General features: G+C 36.0%; 3 protein-coding genes across 5 annotated transcripts; all 3 read right to left on the bottom strand.

Moving 5' to 3' along the window:
• Window positions 1–3611: 3611 nt before the first annotated feature.
• LOC130645031 (uncharacterized) lies at window positions 3612–4965 on the bottom strand. The gene is made up of 3 exons (XM_057450878.1): window positions 4775–4965; window positions 4223–4579; window positions 3612–4003 (listed from the first exon to the last, which is right to left on the bottom strand). Exons 1-3 carry the CDS (start codon window positions 4850–4852, stop codon window positions 3788–3790), a joined length of 651 nt encoding a protein of 216 aa, XP_057306861.1. The 5' UTR covers window positions 4853–4965; the 3' UTR covers window positions 3612–3787.
• A 143-nt stretch (window positions 4966–5108) lies between these two features.
• On the bottom strand, window positions 5109–6450 carry LOC130645030 (uncharacterized). Its single transcript, XM_057450877.1, has 2 exons — window positions 5978–6450; window positions 5109–5883 (listed from the first exon to the last, which is right to left on the bottom strand). Exons 1-2 carry the CDS (start codon window positions 6091–6093, stop codon window positions 5262–5264), a joined length of 738 nt encoding a protein of 245 aa, XP_057306860.1. The 5' UTR covers window positions 6094–6450; the 3' UTR covers window positions 5109–5261.
• A 1414-nt stretch (window positions 6451–7864) lies between these two features.
• On the bottom strand, window positions 7865–14254 carry LOC130645029 (uncharacterized). 3 transcript variants are annotated; one of them, XM_057450873.1, is made up of 3 exons: window positions 14181–14254; window positions 9790–14063; window positions 7865–8628 (listed from the first exon to the last, which is right to left on the bottom strand). In XM_057450873.1, exon 2 carries the CDS (start codon window positions 14057–14059, stop codon window positions 13340–13342), a length of 720 nt encoding a protein of 239 aa, XP_057306856.1. In that variant the 5' UTR covers window positions 14060–14063; window positions 14181–14254; the 3' UTR covers window positions 7865–8628; window positions 9790–13339. The 3 variants fall into 3 exon arrangements, with proteins under 3 accessions (XP_057306856.1, XP_057306859.1, XP_057306857.1); XM_057450876.1 differs by lacking the exon at window positions 14181–14254 and having other exon boundaries at window positions 9790–14174; XM_057450874.1 differs by lacking the exon at window positions 14181–14254 and having other exon boundaries at window positions 9828–14174.
• Between the last annotated feature and the right edge of the window lie 3832 nt (window positions 14255–18086).

The following is an 18086-nucleotide window of genomic DNA, read 5'->3' as shown; positions in this document are numbered from 1 at the left end:
AAAATCTATAGCTAGCTAGCTTTACTCTAGCCTAGCTGATGACACAATACAGGGTATAGTCACCCAACTTTCCTTTTTCTTTTGGCTAGCTTAATGGCAATTTGCATAAAAATGTAGCTGCTATGTTGCCATCAGTGCTATTGTAGCTCTGCAGCTACAATATCAGCACTCACTGATGATACGCACTCTAGTGTAGAGTACTCCAAAGCCTTTCTAATGCACTTCAAAAGGACATGTACTTTGTACACATAGGTGTTATTAAGTATGAGTGTTACTTAATCCTACTAGATAAATGCGCTTATTTTACATGGCTTGCCTCACAAATTTAAGGGATATACCCTGTCTATTACTTCCAGGAAAGGCCTGGAAGTAATATAGATGCGGAGTCCTAGAGTATTTGTGGTGCCGTAGATTAGTGGTTATAGCTGTGCGGGAGACCGGGGTTCGATTCCTCTTGACAGCGATTCAACATGAGCAAGTGAATGTTACCATAGCCCCGGGTTAACCCAAGCCATGTGAGGGAATTTGGAGAGATGGCACACTGTGTGGGCTGTTGGATGTTGCCAGGAGTTGTCTGGTAGAGCGTGGACTTGAGGACTACTATACTCGAGGACTCCCAATCTAAGCCATGGCCCCTCCTGGAAATAATAGACAGGGTATATCCCTCGATATTTGTGAGGCTAGCCATGTAAAATATGCACATCTATCTATCTATTTAATGCTCATTTTGAGTTACGCAGACTTTTTTAAAAAAAGCCTTCACCCTTTTAATCAACTGTTGCATAAAGCCTGACTCCCACCAGACATAAACATTTCAGAAAAAACGTGTCATGAACTGTTGTATACATTGTAACATGTTGCGCATTCGAAGCGGTAGTTGCATTTATTTCGTTTTTATCTACTTAACTAAACGTTCTCTTGTGGTTAATTAAAAAACTGCTGGTTCTCTGTTGGTTAGTTCAAAATACTGCTGGTTACTGCTGGTTCCTACTTTAGGAAAAGCAGCCATGCCCCAATTTCCCTCACATGGCTTGAGTTGTGATAACATTTTCTTGCCAAAATTAAATCGCTACCAAGAGAAATTGAGCCCCAGTCTCCCACACAAATTGTGAGAGTTAAAACCACTAACCTACGGCACCACAATAATTATTTACATATTTGGTGATTGACAATGTGAAACTGTGTATTTATTATTAGATAATATATTTTCCTTATTTATATAGCTTGGGAAGAAATGACATTTGCGATGTGAATAATGAGACATGAAATGGATCTACGAAAAGATTGGCATACAAATTTAGCAGCACATTCTATGGTCATAGAGGAAGACAATATGTTACCTTAGTTATATATATTTTTTTCATTTGTTATATATCTTATACTTGGTAGCAGCATGAACACTGAATATGAAAAAGCTAGACATGAAACTTATAAAAACTTAAATTAATGTTTGTTCCAATGCAGTCAAGCATGTATATATGTAAACCAAAAACATATTTGCTTTATTTTATGTATATAAAATAATTTTATTGAAAGCACTTCTTTTCTATTCCTAAGGCAGATTTTCAAATAGAATTTATTAAGTATTTAAACACAGCTTTGATTGAAGTCAGTAAGAAGTCTGTGTTAAATATCAAGAGCTTTGTTACCTGAACTTTGACATTATATATAGAAAAAGTTATTAACACCTTTTACACCTACACACACTACATATCTTGGTAAAGTCGTAACGATGTTAGCTCCTTAGTGTGAACAAGGCGATAAGATATTATGTCAACAAAATTATGAAACAAACAATGATAGAAGCTCCAGTACAGTGATTGTATTATAATATACGTGGATATTTTTTACTTTTGTAAATATTCAGGCTTCTATATAAAATCACGCACCATATTTAATAATAGATTTTAGGCTTAGCACTTTTGTAACCTGATAATGTTACTTTATATCGTTTTGCACAATCTTCTTAGTCAGTGTCTACTCAAACGCACCGTAGTAACCAATCTTCATTCTAGTCCGGCTACTATTAAAAACTTTAATGTTCCACTGGTGTATGAAGAATTGAACGTAAAACGTAAAATGCGCTTGTCCCATTAATTTTGCCGAGGCTTTAATTCTTTGCAGAAAGCTGTTAAATTGTTCACAGATACTTGTGTTCGGTGAGTTCATTCCACTTAACCTGCTACTGTTGTAGGCTTGAGAGCATTTATGGCTGAATCCGTGGAACACGTCATGAAAAAAACGCGTGTCTTGAAAATACCCAGATTCTCGATTTTTGGCGTACTCGCTTAAGCTACAAGCAAAATCGTAAAAAATGGTTTCGGGCCCTTTTTCCAAATGGGTATACAATGATGCCAGTGCGTCCTTTCTTCCTTCACTTCCTGTTATAATGTGAAACCCAAGACAGTGACCATGATAAGGACAAAACCACAAAAAAAGATATGTTGTCCCTTTTTTTGACACGTCCGGGTACACCTTCCGACATCTAACATCTGGGGTGTCATCATTTGCGGTGTCTTTTATTTCCCTTTTATCCATGGAAAAACTTCGCATTTTTCTTATTTGCTCTCCATTCTCAGTAAAGTAGTACGCTCGACCGTACTTCGCCGGGTTATAAGTACCTTCTAATTTCTGAGTTGGTGCAGGTGGAGTATTAAAAGAATGTATAGATTTTACACGCTCGCATACGTGTACGAAAAAGCTAAGCGTGTCCTCGGGAATCGTCCCATTATGAACGAGGAATGATTGTATCATTAACCATGCCATCTCAGGACAATATGTCTTAACATCTTCGGCAAACGCCAAAGTGTCCATACTGCTAGTGCTAAAAAAACTGTTCAGCTTTTTTGCTAAAGCTATAGGACATATGACATCAACGGAACAATCAGTAAACAGCATCGATAACCACTTGGCGGCGGCCAGTTGTTCGTTTCGATCTATACCTTCCTGTTGTATGTTAAAAACGCGAGAAATAAAAGGTACAACTCGATCATCAAGTAACTGCACATATTCTTTGAACATAAGTGACGAAATCTGGTTATAATCCCCATCAATTATAAATCGACACATTTGTTGAAAAGTGTCTCGCGCCAATTTGCAAAATGCTGCAGTGTTGTTCATGGATGTGGGAATAAAGCACCGATTCAATCGTCTCAGTTTCGTTTCCAAAATTTCAGATTCGTTGGAGCGTTTAATGGGTGAAACAAATGCTTGTTTAAAATTTAATCCAATTTTCGTTCCATCACAAGCAAGTGAACTGCATTTTCCGCCGCACCAAGAGCAAGACATACGAAAGTCGATTTTCATATGCGATGCCCATGCAAACCACCACGCAATAAAAGTCCGACTGGACATAAAAGATTTGCCTGTCGGAAACAGGCGCTTGTACGTTTTATTCATGCACATGGTAAATCCTGAAAATGTTTGTTTTCCGCTATTTACAGCATCAACAAACATCCAACCAATTTCATATCCGGCACACGTGTGAGCGGAAAGCCTGAATATACACTCATCCTCTCCAGCCCATGATCTTATGCATGTACCTTGAAGACATTTTCTTTTCCAGACTTTTGCTTCTACGGCGCCTAAAAAGATTGGATTGGTAAATCTGGCTTTGTTTTGGAAAAAGGCTTCTCAAAATTGATAATCTTTTACCTAAGCTTAAAAACAGCGTAGTCTTTCCGACTTCTTCCAATAGACCATCTGGATTTTCGTCAGACGTCCATCTGGCCTAAGTATCAAAACATATTAACCTTAATCAACTAATTCTAAGAGAGTAATAGTTTTTCTAAATGGTTGAAAAATTTACCTGGCAAGTACACGTTCCATTAGCACTAGGAACGAACAATGGGAAAGTTTCTGGTTCTTTAATATCTATTCTACTTCGTTGATAGAATTGTATACTTAAGTTGTTTGAATCTGGATTGGAATCAACAATTTGAGTAGAAGGACAATTCTTGCCAAAGGTCCATAACCCACATGCAACATCAAATATATCTTCCCACTACGAAGAAAAGATGTGTGTAAAATGCCGAATGTCCATAGATTCAAAATAATTCTGACAAAAAATGTTTACTTTCTAAAGTCAAGCTTAAACTTTGAAGGATTTTTTTTTTTTACTTTTTTCTCAATTTTTAACGTTGCTTTGTTTCCTCAAAAAATTATTTTTTAAGTCTGCTTTTATAAGTACATAGGTTTGGCTGTAATAAGTAAAACTAACAACCTTTTCAGAGGGTAAAGTATCATCTTCATCACTGCTATCACCATAGTTACCATCATCAACCTCGATATCCATCTCCATCCTCGTTGGCACTTCGTCAAAACTTTCTTTTAGCAATTTAAGATGTTGACAAAGTGATGAACAATCAGTTAAATTTCTTACATTTCGTTTTGTTGATTGGTTCTTTGATAAACGACATTGAGTTGAGTGACATGTTGCGATTTGTTTGTGAGTCTTGTCAACATTACACACTGTAACAAATTCAACTTGATCTGCAACAATAGAAAAACGTTTAACGCCTGTTTTGGCGGGAAGTGAAATGACTTGATCGTTCGTACATTCAAGAGCTTCCAGAACAATCTAAGATTTAAAATAAAAAAAATTAAAACAGACTTACACAGATTTATAACAACCCTTTCTGTCAGAGTTTCTTATTGACACAACACATATAGTTAATTAAGGAGATTATTTTCAAAATTTGACCCTTTATGCTACTCAATAATTTGTCCGGTATTTCTTACAAATGTAGTTACAAATGAATATAACAAAACACACCTGTTTGTTAATATGTTCTGGAATAATCGCTGATTCGTTTAAACCGTCAAAATCTACAAATATCATTAATTCCTTCATTAAGCGACAATGGCAACACGTGACCCTCTCTCTCGCATTTGCATAATTTCCATGATTAACATCGATTGAGGCTTGCAACGTACTAAAGATTTTACATTGGCATGTAATTATCGGTGTCGTTTCCGTTTTTACCGCAGTAACATGAACGTATTCATAATTCTAAAAATTCGAGAAATATAACGGACATTAAAATGTTATTTATAGATGGAGAACATTTTAAGGCAAAAAATCAGTATAAATAAAAGTTGGAAAAAAATTAATAGCTCGTAACCGTGTCTGTTGTTACCGTCCGTCTATGTCTGGCGTATATTGTTATGTAATGATTGCAAGAAGCTGAAAAAATGTACATAGCGATTACATAGAGAGTTGAAAACAGCTAAATTTAAACAAATTGAAATTAATTTGAACGTTAAGAGAAAGAAAAGGTTACCATAAAGTCTCCACTGTAGCTGTTGTAACCACCCATAGCAACAACTTGTTTATTTTCGTTTCTTAATCTCCAGTGAAGACGGTTATGACGGAATAATTCACCACAGAAATATTTATAAAGATTTGTTCCGTAATCATCTGCCAAGTTTGGATAAATGGCTGGTGTTATAGTTGCCGCTTGTTTTGACCTTACTGCAACAGGATATCGTTTCCGATAAGGTTCTCCAGACCTCTTTTTTGAATACGGAATTTCGCATTTGGAACCGAACAAATTGTTCAGGCACGCGTCAATTATATTTCCTGGGTCATTTCTGTAACACCATGCTTGTATGATCCGGTTTCTTGGTGACCCGGGATAGTACTTCATAGATGTGGAAAACCGTTGTTCATACTTCAATTGTGAGGAACTAGCAGGCCAGTCCCACCGATGGTGGTTTGATAAAGATGAAATAATAGAAAACTGATCGTTCAGAGAAATCACAGAGGGATATTGCTGAAGGAGACATCTCCGTATGCTTTGTGAAAATGTTGACTTGGAACGATATTTGACAATTTGAGGTTGGAGTGTTGAACAAATTTCTTTATTATCGCATATAACGTGACTAAAATACAAAAAAAAAACACAGAAATAATAGGAAACAGAAGGATAATTCAGTATAATCATTTCATCGCATGCGCGCAAGGTTACATACGTACCGATTCTCAATTTTATTTTCATTTGCCTCAAACTTTTGGCTGTTGTGCAACGTAATACCAAAAACAAATAGACATTTCACTTTTTCTGATTGTATGGTTGGCATAATCGAGCTCATAGTATTGTAAAAACTATTTTTGTTGCCTTTTATATTCCTTGAAGTTACATTCTTCTTTTTTTCGTTGCAATTTTCTAAAGAAATAAAGATACGGCTCTTTAAATTATAATTTACGAGAGCAAAAGTTTGTTTCTAATTTCAATAATCTGACAAAGCAATCGCAACTTGGTTATTGGAAAGTATGATGCGTTAAGAAAAGCACATTCGTCCAAGATACGCAGAAACTGCAGCGATACATCAACTTCTAAAATGGATTGGGAAATAAAAAAAGCCTTGCAACTTTCTTTTATTCTAGCTTAAATTTAAAACACTCTTCTACCAGATTATAATAACGATTACTTAATACGAATTACCAGAATTGCGCATTGTTTGGTATAATTTTCTAGATCTGAATTTTTCCATGTTGACATCATCCATTGTATAGACATGGTAGGGTAACAGGTCATTCGTTAAACCTAAGCGTTGCTGAATAAAACACTGCCCTTCGTTATGAAAATACCCTTGAAATCCACCAGATTCAAAAAGGCGGCACACATAAACTCTTCGAACTGGTACTTCTATTTGCAAAACAGAGCAATAAAACACATCATCATAATAACCAGATGCTGCCATTGTCAAGCAAGTGTCCTCTGCTTTTATTATCGCGTTGCTCGCTTTAAAACAAGATGAAAGCATTGCCGTTGTTATTGAAGTCTCCAAATCTAACGCTTCGTGGCATTTATTTAAATTTGCCAATACGATTTTCTTTTTATCTGTCTCTGCCTCCACTGAATGGGCTAAATATGACAAGGTAAATATGATATAGAACACAATACTCAGTAATTCTTTTAATATGGTGACAACGCAAAGTTTAGCTGTTGTCACGTTAGCAAAGTAGTGAACGATGGGTTAACATTACTGACAATATGTATCAACATTCTTAAATCTGCCATCTTTTAGTCGCAAGATATGAAGTGGGAAAATATGAAAAATATTTATATATATATTGCTTCCTTTGAAGAAAATGTAAACTACAGTCAACTTCCTCTAACTCTAATCTTTTTACTGTCGAGTGGAACATGCTTCAATTTTATGTATGGTAATGCATTCTTGATACAGTTTAGCATAATAATCTTAAAGCGTACTAACTTTGCGTAAGTATGTAATATATTATATCCAACCGGAAAGTTAACACTTAAAATGTTTACAATAATTTCTTTTCGTCGTTTTAGTAAATTTTACTTTCCTCAGTGAACAGTTCGATTTACTGAACATTATAACTAAGAGTAGGCTTAAGAGCGGTTTGCAAGGTACCCGAGGTCAGAGTTAACGGGTAAGTATTATCTTTAAGGAATACTCATGATAACGACGCTAGTGTTGGAGGTCATAAAATTTCGAGTTGTTTAGAGTTTCGGGAGTTGACAGTATATTAATCACCTACACGAGTTGGCAAGATCTGTTGACGTGATACTGAAATTAGTATCTTCTAAACCACTGTCAATAATAACATTGGAAGCAACCTCCATGTCTTCAACTAACACCTCTGGAACTTCTTCTAATGATGTCAGCATTGCATTATATTCTACTTCATCCGTACTTATGGCGTCCATACTTAACTTACTAACTATGAAATTAAAAAAATAACTGTATCTGTGAAAGGGGATAACAGGTCGAATTAATAAACGGAAATATAACTACATTAAACCTGCTGGTGTTAAGAATAAAAAAACGAATTCGTGTACAATATTTCTTTACCATAAAACAAAATTTTAAGGTATTATTTTTCACAAAACTCACGACAATAACTCAAATTACAAGAAAATGAGAACAAAAAGTAAACAGTCTTCAATAGTCACAGCTCGTTACTTTCTATTTTTTAGATAATTACAAAACAAAATAAATTGAGTATGGGTTGTACAAAACAACAAAATTATAAAATATCTCTAAGCTCTACCAATATTTGATTAGAAACATGAGTAACCATCAAGGAGTAAAAAGATTCCTTGCAGATAGTAATTTCTATTTGGGATATTCGACATATAAAAACGTCATTCAAACGCAAAACATAAATTCGTATAATAAGAGTCCATTTTAAAAAACCTTTAGCAAATTAAAATTAGGGTAAAACTGCCAAAATTCCCAGCTAATGAAATTATTTCCTTTTATCATGTGATTTGTTTTAGACAATTAAAGAAGTTTCAAAATACAGAACATAGTTTTAGAAGATGTTTCTTTAGGCAAAGAAAATTGTAGAAAATATAATTTACCTTGCCTCACACCCAGACGGACTTTTTTCAAATTATATAGGAGATATTATTACAGCAATCGTCTTTTTCTGGTTTTTCAAATTTTACTCATTTTTATATATATATATTTATAACAATCACAACAACTATTACCATAGAACAAAAACGACTTTCATGTTTATAATATGCTATTTTGCTGTTCTTCCATCATAACGTTTTAATCGGTTGTTTTTCTTACAATCGGGTTGTAATGAATAAATTCCATCACGAACTGCATATTCACACATACCTACTGGTGCCTGATGTTAGACTAAAACAAAAATAACAAAATATAAATGATTGATGTGCAAATAGAGGTTATCCTATATAATGTGAGGATCAGGTCCATGACCCCTAGGTTCCAAAAACTTTTTTTCCTTTATTCGGTTCAGATTCTACCCTTTTGTATCTCAATAATAATAAGTAGTCCAAAAATTAAATAGAGTATATATTGTTTAAATGACTTTCTGTGCAACTCATTATTTTGATTTTGCATTAAGCACAATAAACACATAAAAGCAAAAAATTGAAGTAATCATAGAAATAAATCAAAAAAAAACTATTTACTAAAAAGATTAATTCCAGTGCCTTTTAGATCTTGCCTCTAAAAAATCTACGATTTACATTTCATTTAGCCCTCTGTGGTTTCGCTTTTTTACCTACTAAATAGCGTGTGTACAAAAATTCATAAATTTTGAGTAATTTTGGAAATTCATTTATTGTACAGATTTCATACACATGAACTATCCACAAGATGTTGGTATTACTTTTTGCTGTCGATGGATATAGATATATATTGGCGTTGATTCCATATGTGTAAGTAAATATTACCATTGCCCTGTGTAAGAAGTGTTATATTGTACGGTAGTGAGGCATGGGCAGTGAAGCAGGAAGATCTTGACCTTTTAAAAAGGAATGATATAAGAATGGTTAGGTGGATGTGTAACGCCAGTCTGAGAGACAGAAAGAGTTCAGATGAGCTAAGAAGCAGGATAAGTATCCGTAGAATTAAAGATGTTATCCAGATAAGAAGATTGAATTGGCTGGGGCTCTTGGAAAGAATGGAGGAGGATAATTGGGTAAGAAAGTGTAGAGACTTGATAGTTCCTGGGGCAAAGCCCAGAGGCAGACTGAGAAAGACTTGGCAGGAGGTTATAAGGACAGACTTGATACAGCGGAAGTTGAGTTTAGATCTAACACAGTCCAGATCAGATTTGAAGAGGGTCATTAATATACCCCGTCCAACCCATGCTAGCATGGAAAACGGACGTTAAGCCAAGAATGATGATGATGATGATAGGTTAACCTAACTGATGTGAGGATGTGGGCCATTTGAAGGTGCTGGAAGTTAAATGGGCTGGTCAGTTCTCGACACATTTAGCTTCATCAACTTAGAAAGTTATAGCTAAAGGCGATAATAACAAAGGCTTACATTCCTATCTTCAGGTGTGTTAGCTATAGACGGCTTACTTCGCGTTTTTTGTGCCTGATGCCAGTGGAATTTTGCAGATACGCTACATCTTTTTTACAAAATTAGACAAATGAAATGAAGTTTAATTAAAATAATAATTTAGCTCTGATCTAAGTATTCAAGTGAGATTCGGCTTCCGTAAATTTCCTGCTTCAAAGACCCATTGTGAAGGCCAAAATAGTGAATAATAGTGCTAAAGGTGTTAGGGGAGTGGTGGTGGGCACTTGAATACTTAGATCAGAGCTAAATTATTATTTTAATTAAACTTCATTTCATTTGTCTAATTTTGTAAATAATAATTTAGCCTCTGATCGTAAGTATTCAAATGAGATTTCAAAGCCACCTATTTTGGATTCAACAAACAGTTCAGTAAAAACTGGGCAAGGACCAGTATATGATTAAACAGAACTACATATTTATGGTTTGTCTGTTATAACTCCTGGCAATGCCACAATGTACCATAACGGTACATGTCTATTACATATATATATATACAGAATCTAACGCAAGTAAATGTGTTTATAAACATTTAAGAAGTGCGTTCCCAAAGTTCTTGCTTATGGGCAATTTGTAATGTTTTGCAAACGTGCTAAGGCCTCTCCAGCCTGCCGCTTTTGTGATTGTCTTTATAGGTACGCTTATGTCCTCTGCCTTGCTGGTAGACGCACTCCTTGTAGAATGGGTGCTGAACGTCTTAATATCGATGCCAGCCAAGCCTAAGAAAGTTTTAACGTATTTTGCAATGGTGATTCCGATAGGTTTATGGGGATATGCATAGGAGAGAAGTAGTTCCCTTGGTTGGTTTTCAAGGTTCTCTCGTATAAGGTCTGTCCTCCTCAGGTATTCATCTAGGCAGTGGACTATACATATCCGGTTATCGAGGTGGTACTTCTCAAATTGCAGAGGTTCCTGATGTTTGCCTGGTTTTGTTGTCTTCATGATTGTAGAGATGTAGAAAGTGTACCTATCTGAAGATCGATGACAAAAGTTAACCTTTAGGGCACCTATTGTCTGGGCTCTCTGGCCACTCAGGAGACACAACAAGGTGGCTAGTTTTTTCGTTAGTAACTCTAACTCCAGGTGCTGGTACCAGGCAAGGTTGTCATATAGTTTAATATTACATCAGGGTCATATATCACAGTGTGTTTTGGTAGGGAAGAACGTAGCTTGAAAACTCCCTTGATTAGTCTGCTAACGTCCTCGTTCTTTACCAAAGCTTGTTCCTGCATCCTTTGGTAATGCAGCTGACAGGCTGACCTTGCCGCTGCGATGTATCCATAACTTGCCTTTTCTACGTGGACAAGGAAAGCAAGGAAGTCCATACCTTGTTTATGACTAGCCCCATAAGGTTCTGGCATTTTTTCACTTTTACAAAACTTCAGCCATTTCCTTAAATAGAGATTATATTGGGTTTTTTCTGACCACGATGCAGTGAGCAGTTGTTTAAGATCGTCAGAACATGACTGTTTTAGGTTTATTGCCTCCCTGAGACAATTGCTATCCGAAGACTAAGATTTGGGTGCAGTGGATGAAAGACACTTGGTTGCTGTCGAAGCAGTAATAGGTCCATTCTAGGTAACACAAGAATTTCCTTAATGATTAGTTCAGAATACCCTGTGAACCATGGTTGGTTAGGCCAGTCCGGAACTACCAGGATACCTACTGCCTTATCACTATGGATCTTTTGAATTACCTGGGGAAGGCAGGCGAAGGGTGGAAAGGCATAAAACGAGATATTGTGGCAGGTAACTGCGTGTTTATTCTACTCACGAAGAGGTCTGTTTCTGGACGGAAGTCCAGTTCGTTCAGTGCATAGCGGAATGTTGATTTGTTTAACATCCATTCTGTTCTTGTCTCCTGTTGTCGCGAATCTCTGTCTGCTTCTACGTTAAGAATGCCAGGAAGATGTGTAGCGACTATCCAATTATTTTTGCTTATTGCCCATTCCCAAATGCTATGTGTAATCTTATCCATTGGGATAGATTTTACGCTACTCATTTTGTTTACACAGGCTACTGCTGCAGTGTTATCCATTTTTAGCAATATGGTAGTGTTTGCAGTATGGTTGCAAAGAGCAGGCTCTTTGTCCAAAGAATGCTGCCATTAGTTCTAGGACATTTATGTGGTGTTCCTGCTCCAGAGATGAAAACTCACCCCCTGTGTGGGTTTGTGTCATTGACGCCGCCCAACCTCTTGTTGAGGCATCCATGGATATAATGACCTGAGGGTTGCCTCCAACTATTGGGGATATGCTACCCCATAAATTATTCTTCCACCAAGATATGTCACCCATGGCAATAGGGGTTAATGTGATCTGCACATCAAAGTTTCCGGCGCTCTTTTTTAAGGACTCAATTTTTAGTCTTTCGGTAGATCTATAGTAGAGTCTACCGTGTGGTACCCCAATGAGGCTGCTGGTAAACTTACCAATTAATCGCGCTAGAGTTCTTATTGTTATCTTCTCTCTCTGTGTCACAGCTTGACACAGATCGATTATGGCTGCCTTCTTTTTGGGGGTGAGAGCGACGGTCATATTCACTGTATCGATGACGAATCCAAGGAATTCCAAAACTTGTTTTGGTTCAAACTTGGATTTGTCTGGGTGGACCGTAAATCCCAGTGAATCTAACAAAACAACGGTTTTGTGTACGTTATTGCAGCACTGTTGTTTACTGACGTTCATAGTGAGTCGTCAATGTAGTCAGCAATGGTGACCTGTTCCTTCCTTAATTTAGATAAGGGTTGTTTCATTATCTTGGTGAATTTTAGAGGTCCTTCTGTATAGCCGAAGGGGAGTACCAGGAACACGTATACCTTACCCTCATGTTCGAATTGTAGGAGCTTCTGGCTTTCTTTGTGTATTGGTATGCTATAGTATGCATCCTGGATATCAAGTTTTGCCGGATACATGTCCTTTTGGATTAATCGGAGAATGGACGTTAAGGTATGCATCTTAAACTTTCTTTTCTCAATGTGTACGTTGAGTTTTTTGAGGTTTAGGATGAGCCTGAACCCACCGTCTGATTTCTCTGTGACGAATATGAGTGAGATAAGGTTGCCTGGTTCGCGACTGCTCAACCTTATTACACCTTTCCCCAAAAGGCTTTGTATTTCTTCGTCAATGAAGAGTTTCTTTTTTCTATCTAGGGGGTATGTCCGATATGTGGTTTGGGGCATCCCGTTTACTGGAATTTGCAAACCAGACACGGTCTGGAGGATCTCCCCATCGGTAGTTATGTCTTTCCACTGCCTTTTTCAGCTTCTCAAGCCTTTCGCAGACGGAGGAACCAAACAGCCATTCGGAATCCTCTTCCACTTCCGTAGCTAAGGCTACGTACTCTTTTGGCAAGGAAGGCTTAATTAAGTCTCGCCTGACCTGATTTAGCAGCTGGGAGGTCTTACCAGCGAGGTTCATGGCGTCCTTAAGGTCGTTTAACGGACCCTTTGTGTCTGCGTTGGCATCACCGAATTTCTCCACCAACGTAGATGAAGCTTTCAGAAGCATAGCAACCTACGCTGAGTGCATGTTTTGGATGTCCTGCATCTTTACGTCAGTGGACTTGTGAAAATTGGAAAGTGTTTTCCAAATTTCGGTGTTTGTTCTCTTTGGGAGTAGAAAGTTGCAGTTCGATGGAATTGCTGCCGTTTCTAACTTCCGCTTGAGAACATCGCCCTTGAGCCTTTTTTGCCAAAACACTTTGGCGGCACATGCCACTGATGACGTGACTTCTGGTCCCGAGGCCTTGCTTTCCTCTTCATAGTCATCAGTGGACTGTTGCCAGTACTCTTGGGCTGGCTCTTTGGTACCCTTTTTAGAATGCTCTGGTGCTTCATCTTTGGAAGAAGGCGATTCTGAGCGCGTGGATCTAAACCAGAGGTTTGAACCAGTGATAGATATTCTTTCTTCCTCCTGTTGGGTACTGGATTGGCTAGCCAGAGTTCCATCTGGAACATTGGGGCTAGGATTAAGACTAGACCGGGTCCCCTCTGGGGCAATAGGTTCTGTCAGGTGGCTAAGTCTTGCCATAAAGGTGTTCATGTTGGCTAGTGTGTCGTGTATCCGACGTAGTTCGGCCTTCTGTCGCTCGGATACGATGGATACGACTTGGTCTACGATACCTGTGCAGTCCACAGGGATAGAAACAGGGTGTTCGGGGTCCTGTAAGGTGAAGTCATGGTCGCCATTTTGGCTGTGCTGTGGGAGCATGGGATCGTCGCTTTCTTGTTGCATTATTCTTAAACCGAATAATTAGTAAAAGGAATTAACACTAGAGGAATTATCCTAACCTAACACCAGCACTATAAACTCATTTAGTTTATGTCACTTAGCTATGTATCAATACAAAAGATACCTAAACGTGTCTACTCGAGCACTTGGCACTTCGCGTCCGTTCACATTTGTTTACGAAATCGAAAGAGGAAATTTACGGAAGCCGAATCTCATTTGAATACTTACGATCAGAGGCTAAATTATTATCTGCCATCTTTGTTTGCCTTTTTACTTTCACGGACGTTACGTACACCACAACCCGTACGGCATCTCTAGCCAATCAGAAGGCTGAAAATTTGAGATACAAAACTGTGACCGTAATTCACTCTAAGTGTACTTCCCAGTCTCTCGCTTCCGGCAAACGGAAAATCGGGAAATAACGGGGGGGGGGGTACGAAAGACGGGGGGTAGGGGGGTACAAAGCCTATTTATTGGCATTTTTAGCTAACATTTATAACAGCTGCTTGGTCCAAACTTATTTGTTCTATTAGACAAAAAAATAACCTACCTCTTATTGAAAAAATATCAGTCATATCTCCTTAAGCTGATTTTATATGATTTTTTTTCTACCGAAATTTTGAGAATCTCAATAATTCTCTTGGTATACTTCGCGTAGCAAACGTGCTCCACAATTTCGCTTCGCTCGCTTCGCTCGCGAAGGTCAATTACTTCGCAAAAAGTTTGAAATAGCATTGCAAGTTTATTTTGTAGCAATTTTATTAGTAGCAATTTTACTTGAAACAAAATTAGTATTTTCAAAACTAAAACAGTATGTGTTGTCTTTGTATGCACTTGTTTTATAATTTCATTACACATTACATAGTTTGCAATCGGTTAATCTTTGTAACCTATTTTTATATAAAAAAAGTTTGTTTTGTTTCTATGTGTTTATATGTGACTGTCCAGGGGAATTTGATAACAAACGCTTAGCGTTAATTAGCATTTAAAGCGCTAATATGTTAGCTTTAGTGCTAACATTTAACGCTATAACGTTAATAACGATAATACAATTTTTTTGTAATGATAATAACGTTAAGACGATGATAGTAATAATTAGCGTTAGAATAGCACTGTTAACGTTAAAAAGCGTGAGTATGCCATTTTGACTTTCCCTGTGCCAGCAAAATTTGTTTTTCAGCGAATGTCAAATAATACGAACAGAGCTGAGACCTTTCCTGCAAGACTGACTGCCCGTAGCTCGTTTCGAACTTTCTTCGGACAAAACGTCCGATAAATTTCCGTCTTGATCACACACTTTTAGATCTCAAAATTATTGAATAGTCATGGTCCTTTTAATCCATGAGCAAGCCTATTCATAGCCGACCTGACCATCCTGACTTAGTTAAAAAAAACTACGTAGACAAAAATCCAGCCATGCGGTTTTTAACTAATGCGGAGGTGAACGGCAACAACGGATTAAGCAAGTCTGCAAAACTGCACTTACAGGCAGAACAGACATTTTATCATGGATTTAATTGTAGCTAATTTCTTCATTTGACAAAATAATTGGAAACCATAGCAGGTCCGAATTTAATGAATTTTATTCAAACAATTTTAAAAACGAAACCCACATCGGGTATAATTTTTTTTAAGTCACATGGATAAAGATTTTTTTTTAATTTGAAAACAAAGCATATTTTTGCCTATACACTTGTGATGATCTGAAAAATAAGCAATAAATTTATGAAAATAACAGTATAGTCATGCATACTATTTCGGACATGTGGAAAAAGAAGTTATGATTAAGAGTTTTGCTATACCAGCTTGATCATCGTGTTTGGGGTTCCTGATTCAAAACGTCAACCAGTTTTCTACCACAAAGTAAATGCGCCACAAAGATCAATCCTTCTATAAGTCACAACTTGGCCCTATTATTTTTTTTAAAAAAATTTTTTAAGCTTCAGAATATGTAGACAATGTTAAATTATATTAACGCTTTTAACGCTTTTAACGTTAATTTAGCGCTATTAACGTTATTAGCCAACATTAGCGCTATTTTGCAATGATAATCAACACTGCAGTGTTATCTGATGTTAGCGCTATAATGTTAAAGTGAACTTTTTCTAGCGTTAATTAGCGTTATTTCTTTTGTTCTTCGTAGCGATGTAACGTTAAAAGGTAAGTGTTTGTTATCAAATTCCTCTGGAGAGTCACATATATGATTTTTGCAAAAATTGTAAAATACATTTAATTGGTATATATTTTCTTAATTTCACTTTTAATTTATCCACCTAGGTCATTTGGCAGTGTGTTATAAAGTAAAGCACCTTGAAATTTGAACGTTCTTTCGCCATTTTCTGTTTTTACTTTCAGTAGTTTTAAACACCTTTTTTGTTATGAGTATTCCATGTTAAAACACTTTGAAACATTTGTCATAAATATCGGGATCTTGGTGTCATAAACATACTTGTGTTAAAATAATGGTTTTTATGATGTATTTATGTTAGATTATCTGCGTTTGTTTACTTTACTTATTTGATTTTCAAAGTTGAAAAAAAAGTTTTTTGAAAAGAATTATGTTTTCTTCTGAGCCATATTAGTATTTTAACAAAACAAAATAGCAATAGTTTTAATTTGTAGGTTAACAGTGTGTGTTATATTATAGTTTGGTTTTACTGTGAAATTATTTTGGTGTTTGCGGTAACTTAGAGTTTATGTTGGTTACTGATTAAGTCTGGTTATATTGTCATAGCTTTATAATAGCAATTATGCAATTATAAAGCTTTATTGAAACACAAAAAGATTTTAAATGTTATTTGTTAGTTGTAGACTTTTGATGCTTTTAAAACATTACCTGGTGATAAATATGAATGGCTTATAACAATTCAATTTTTTTATGTTTTAAATCTTAACTCTAAAATTTAGCTTTATTTAATGTATAATAATATTTACATTAGCTGGCGTAGAAACTTTAACAATAACATGATTATATTGCAGTGTAATATAAGAAACAGAAACAGAAACATTACATGTGTAAGTAGAAAGAGAAACCTTTCTTATTTCATATACACTACAGTTTGAAATTTCAGCCATAACCATTTTAACACGTTAAGTTGTGCTGAAAAATGTTTTCTACACATTTAATGTTGTGTTTACCACAAAACCTCTTCCCCCATTTTTATGTTGTGTTTAATTGTGCAAAATATGCTGGTTTAGTGTGAAGAATATTATGGCTAACATGGTAATTTCCAGGGCACTTTATTATATTTTTGCTGTTTTATATAATCTTCTATAAGTCTTTATATGCAGCTAATGAATTCTTGTTAGTCTTTCTGTTAATCAAAGATTTAAGTTCAATCAACTATGGTAAACAAGTTTGCATAACGTTATACATATCTGTGTCAATTTGGTACATTCATATGCAAAAACAGTCAATGTACCTATGCATTGTTTTATATTGTTTGAAGTTCACTGCGCATTTGAAATCAAAAACTGAAAAATAACTTGGCTTTCCAATCTTTGTGCCAAACTTTACCAACCTTTCCAAGCTGTGAATGTATAATAAAAGTTAACTGGTAAAGAATGTTACAAGTGTGCTGTTGCATGCGTTTGCAGTTAATGACCTATTATGAAACAATAAAAAAAATAATTCTCTAATATTGTTTAAAGATACAGTGCATTAATTGTAGTCAATTTGAAGTTAAGATATGATACAATTACAGCTTAAGTAAACGTCACTTTGTAGAATTTCTAGGAATCAGGTTTCTAATGTTTATCTTTAGCATGGATTTTTGAAAAGTTTTTGTGGTTTCTATTTATACTTATGTAGTGCAGTGTTGCTATCAAATTAGATATTTACCTTTTTTTATTTATTTATGATTTCATTTTGTTGATGTAAGATAACTTTGTCAGTGCTAATCTTTATTTTAGTAGCATCTATAGTGTTCTTTCTGCTGTGGTATTATATATGAGTTTAATTAGTTTTTAATTAGTTTTTATCTGCATTTCTTGTGTGCTGTGTTGTGTGGTTGCTTGTAATTGAGGTACA

This window comes from Hydractinia symbiolongicarpus, chromosome 5 (assembly GCF_029227915.1).
Source record: "Hydractinia symbiolongicarpus strain clone_291-10 chromosome 5, HSymV2.1, whole genome shotgun sequence".
NCBI lineage: Eukaryota > Metazoa > Cnidaria > Hydrozoa > Anthoathecata > Hydractiniidae > Hydractinia > Hydractinia symbiolongicarpus.
Note: the sequence above shows the minus strand (reverse complement) of the source record. Positions and strands in the feature narration are given on the sequence as shown.

What these genes read in the sequence shown, in the direction of transcription:
- LOC130645029 (XM_057450873.1), bottom strand. Translation starts at nt 14,059, where the DNA reads ATGCAACAAGAAAGCGACGATCCCATGCTCCCACAGCACAGCCAAAAT.
- LOC130645031 (XM_057450878.1), bottom strand. Translation starts at nt 4,852, where the DNA reads ATGAAGGAATTAATGATATTTGTAGATTTTGACGGTTTAAACGAATCA. An exon ending in CAGAACATATTAACAAACAG is followed by an intron (nt 4,580 to 4,774) that starts GTGTGTTTTGTT and finishes TTTAAATCTTAG; the next exon opens with ATTGTTCTGGAAGCTCTTGA. An exon ending in ATACTTTACCCTCTGAAAAG is followed by an intron (nt 4,004 to 4,222) that starts GTTGTTAGTTTT and finishes TTTTCTTCGTAG; the next exon opens with TGGGAAGATATATTTGATGT.
- LOC130645030 (XM_057450877.1), bottom strand. Translation starts at nt 6,093, where the DNA reads ATGAGCTCGATTATGCCAACCATACAATCAGAAAAAGTGAAATGTCTA. An exon ending in GAAAATAAAATTGAGAATCG is followed by an intron (nt 5,884 to 5,977) that starts GTACGTATGTAA and finishes TTTGTATTTTAG; the next exon opens with TCACGTTATATGCGATAATA.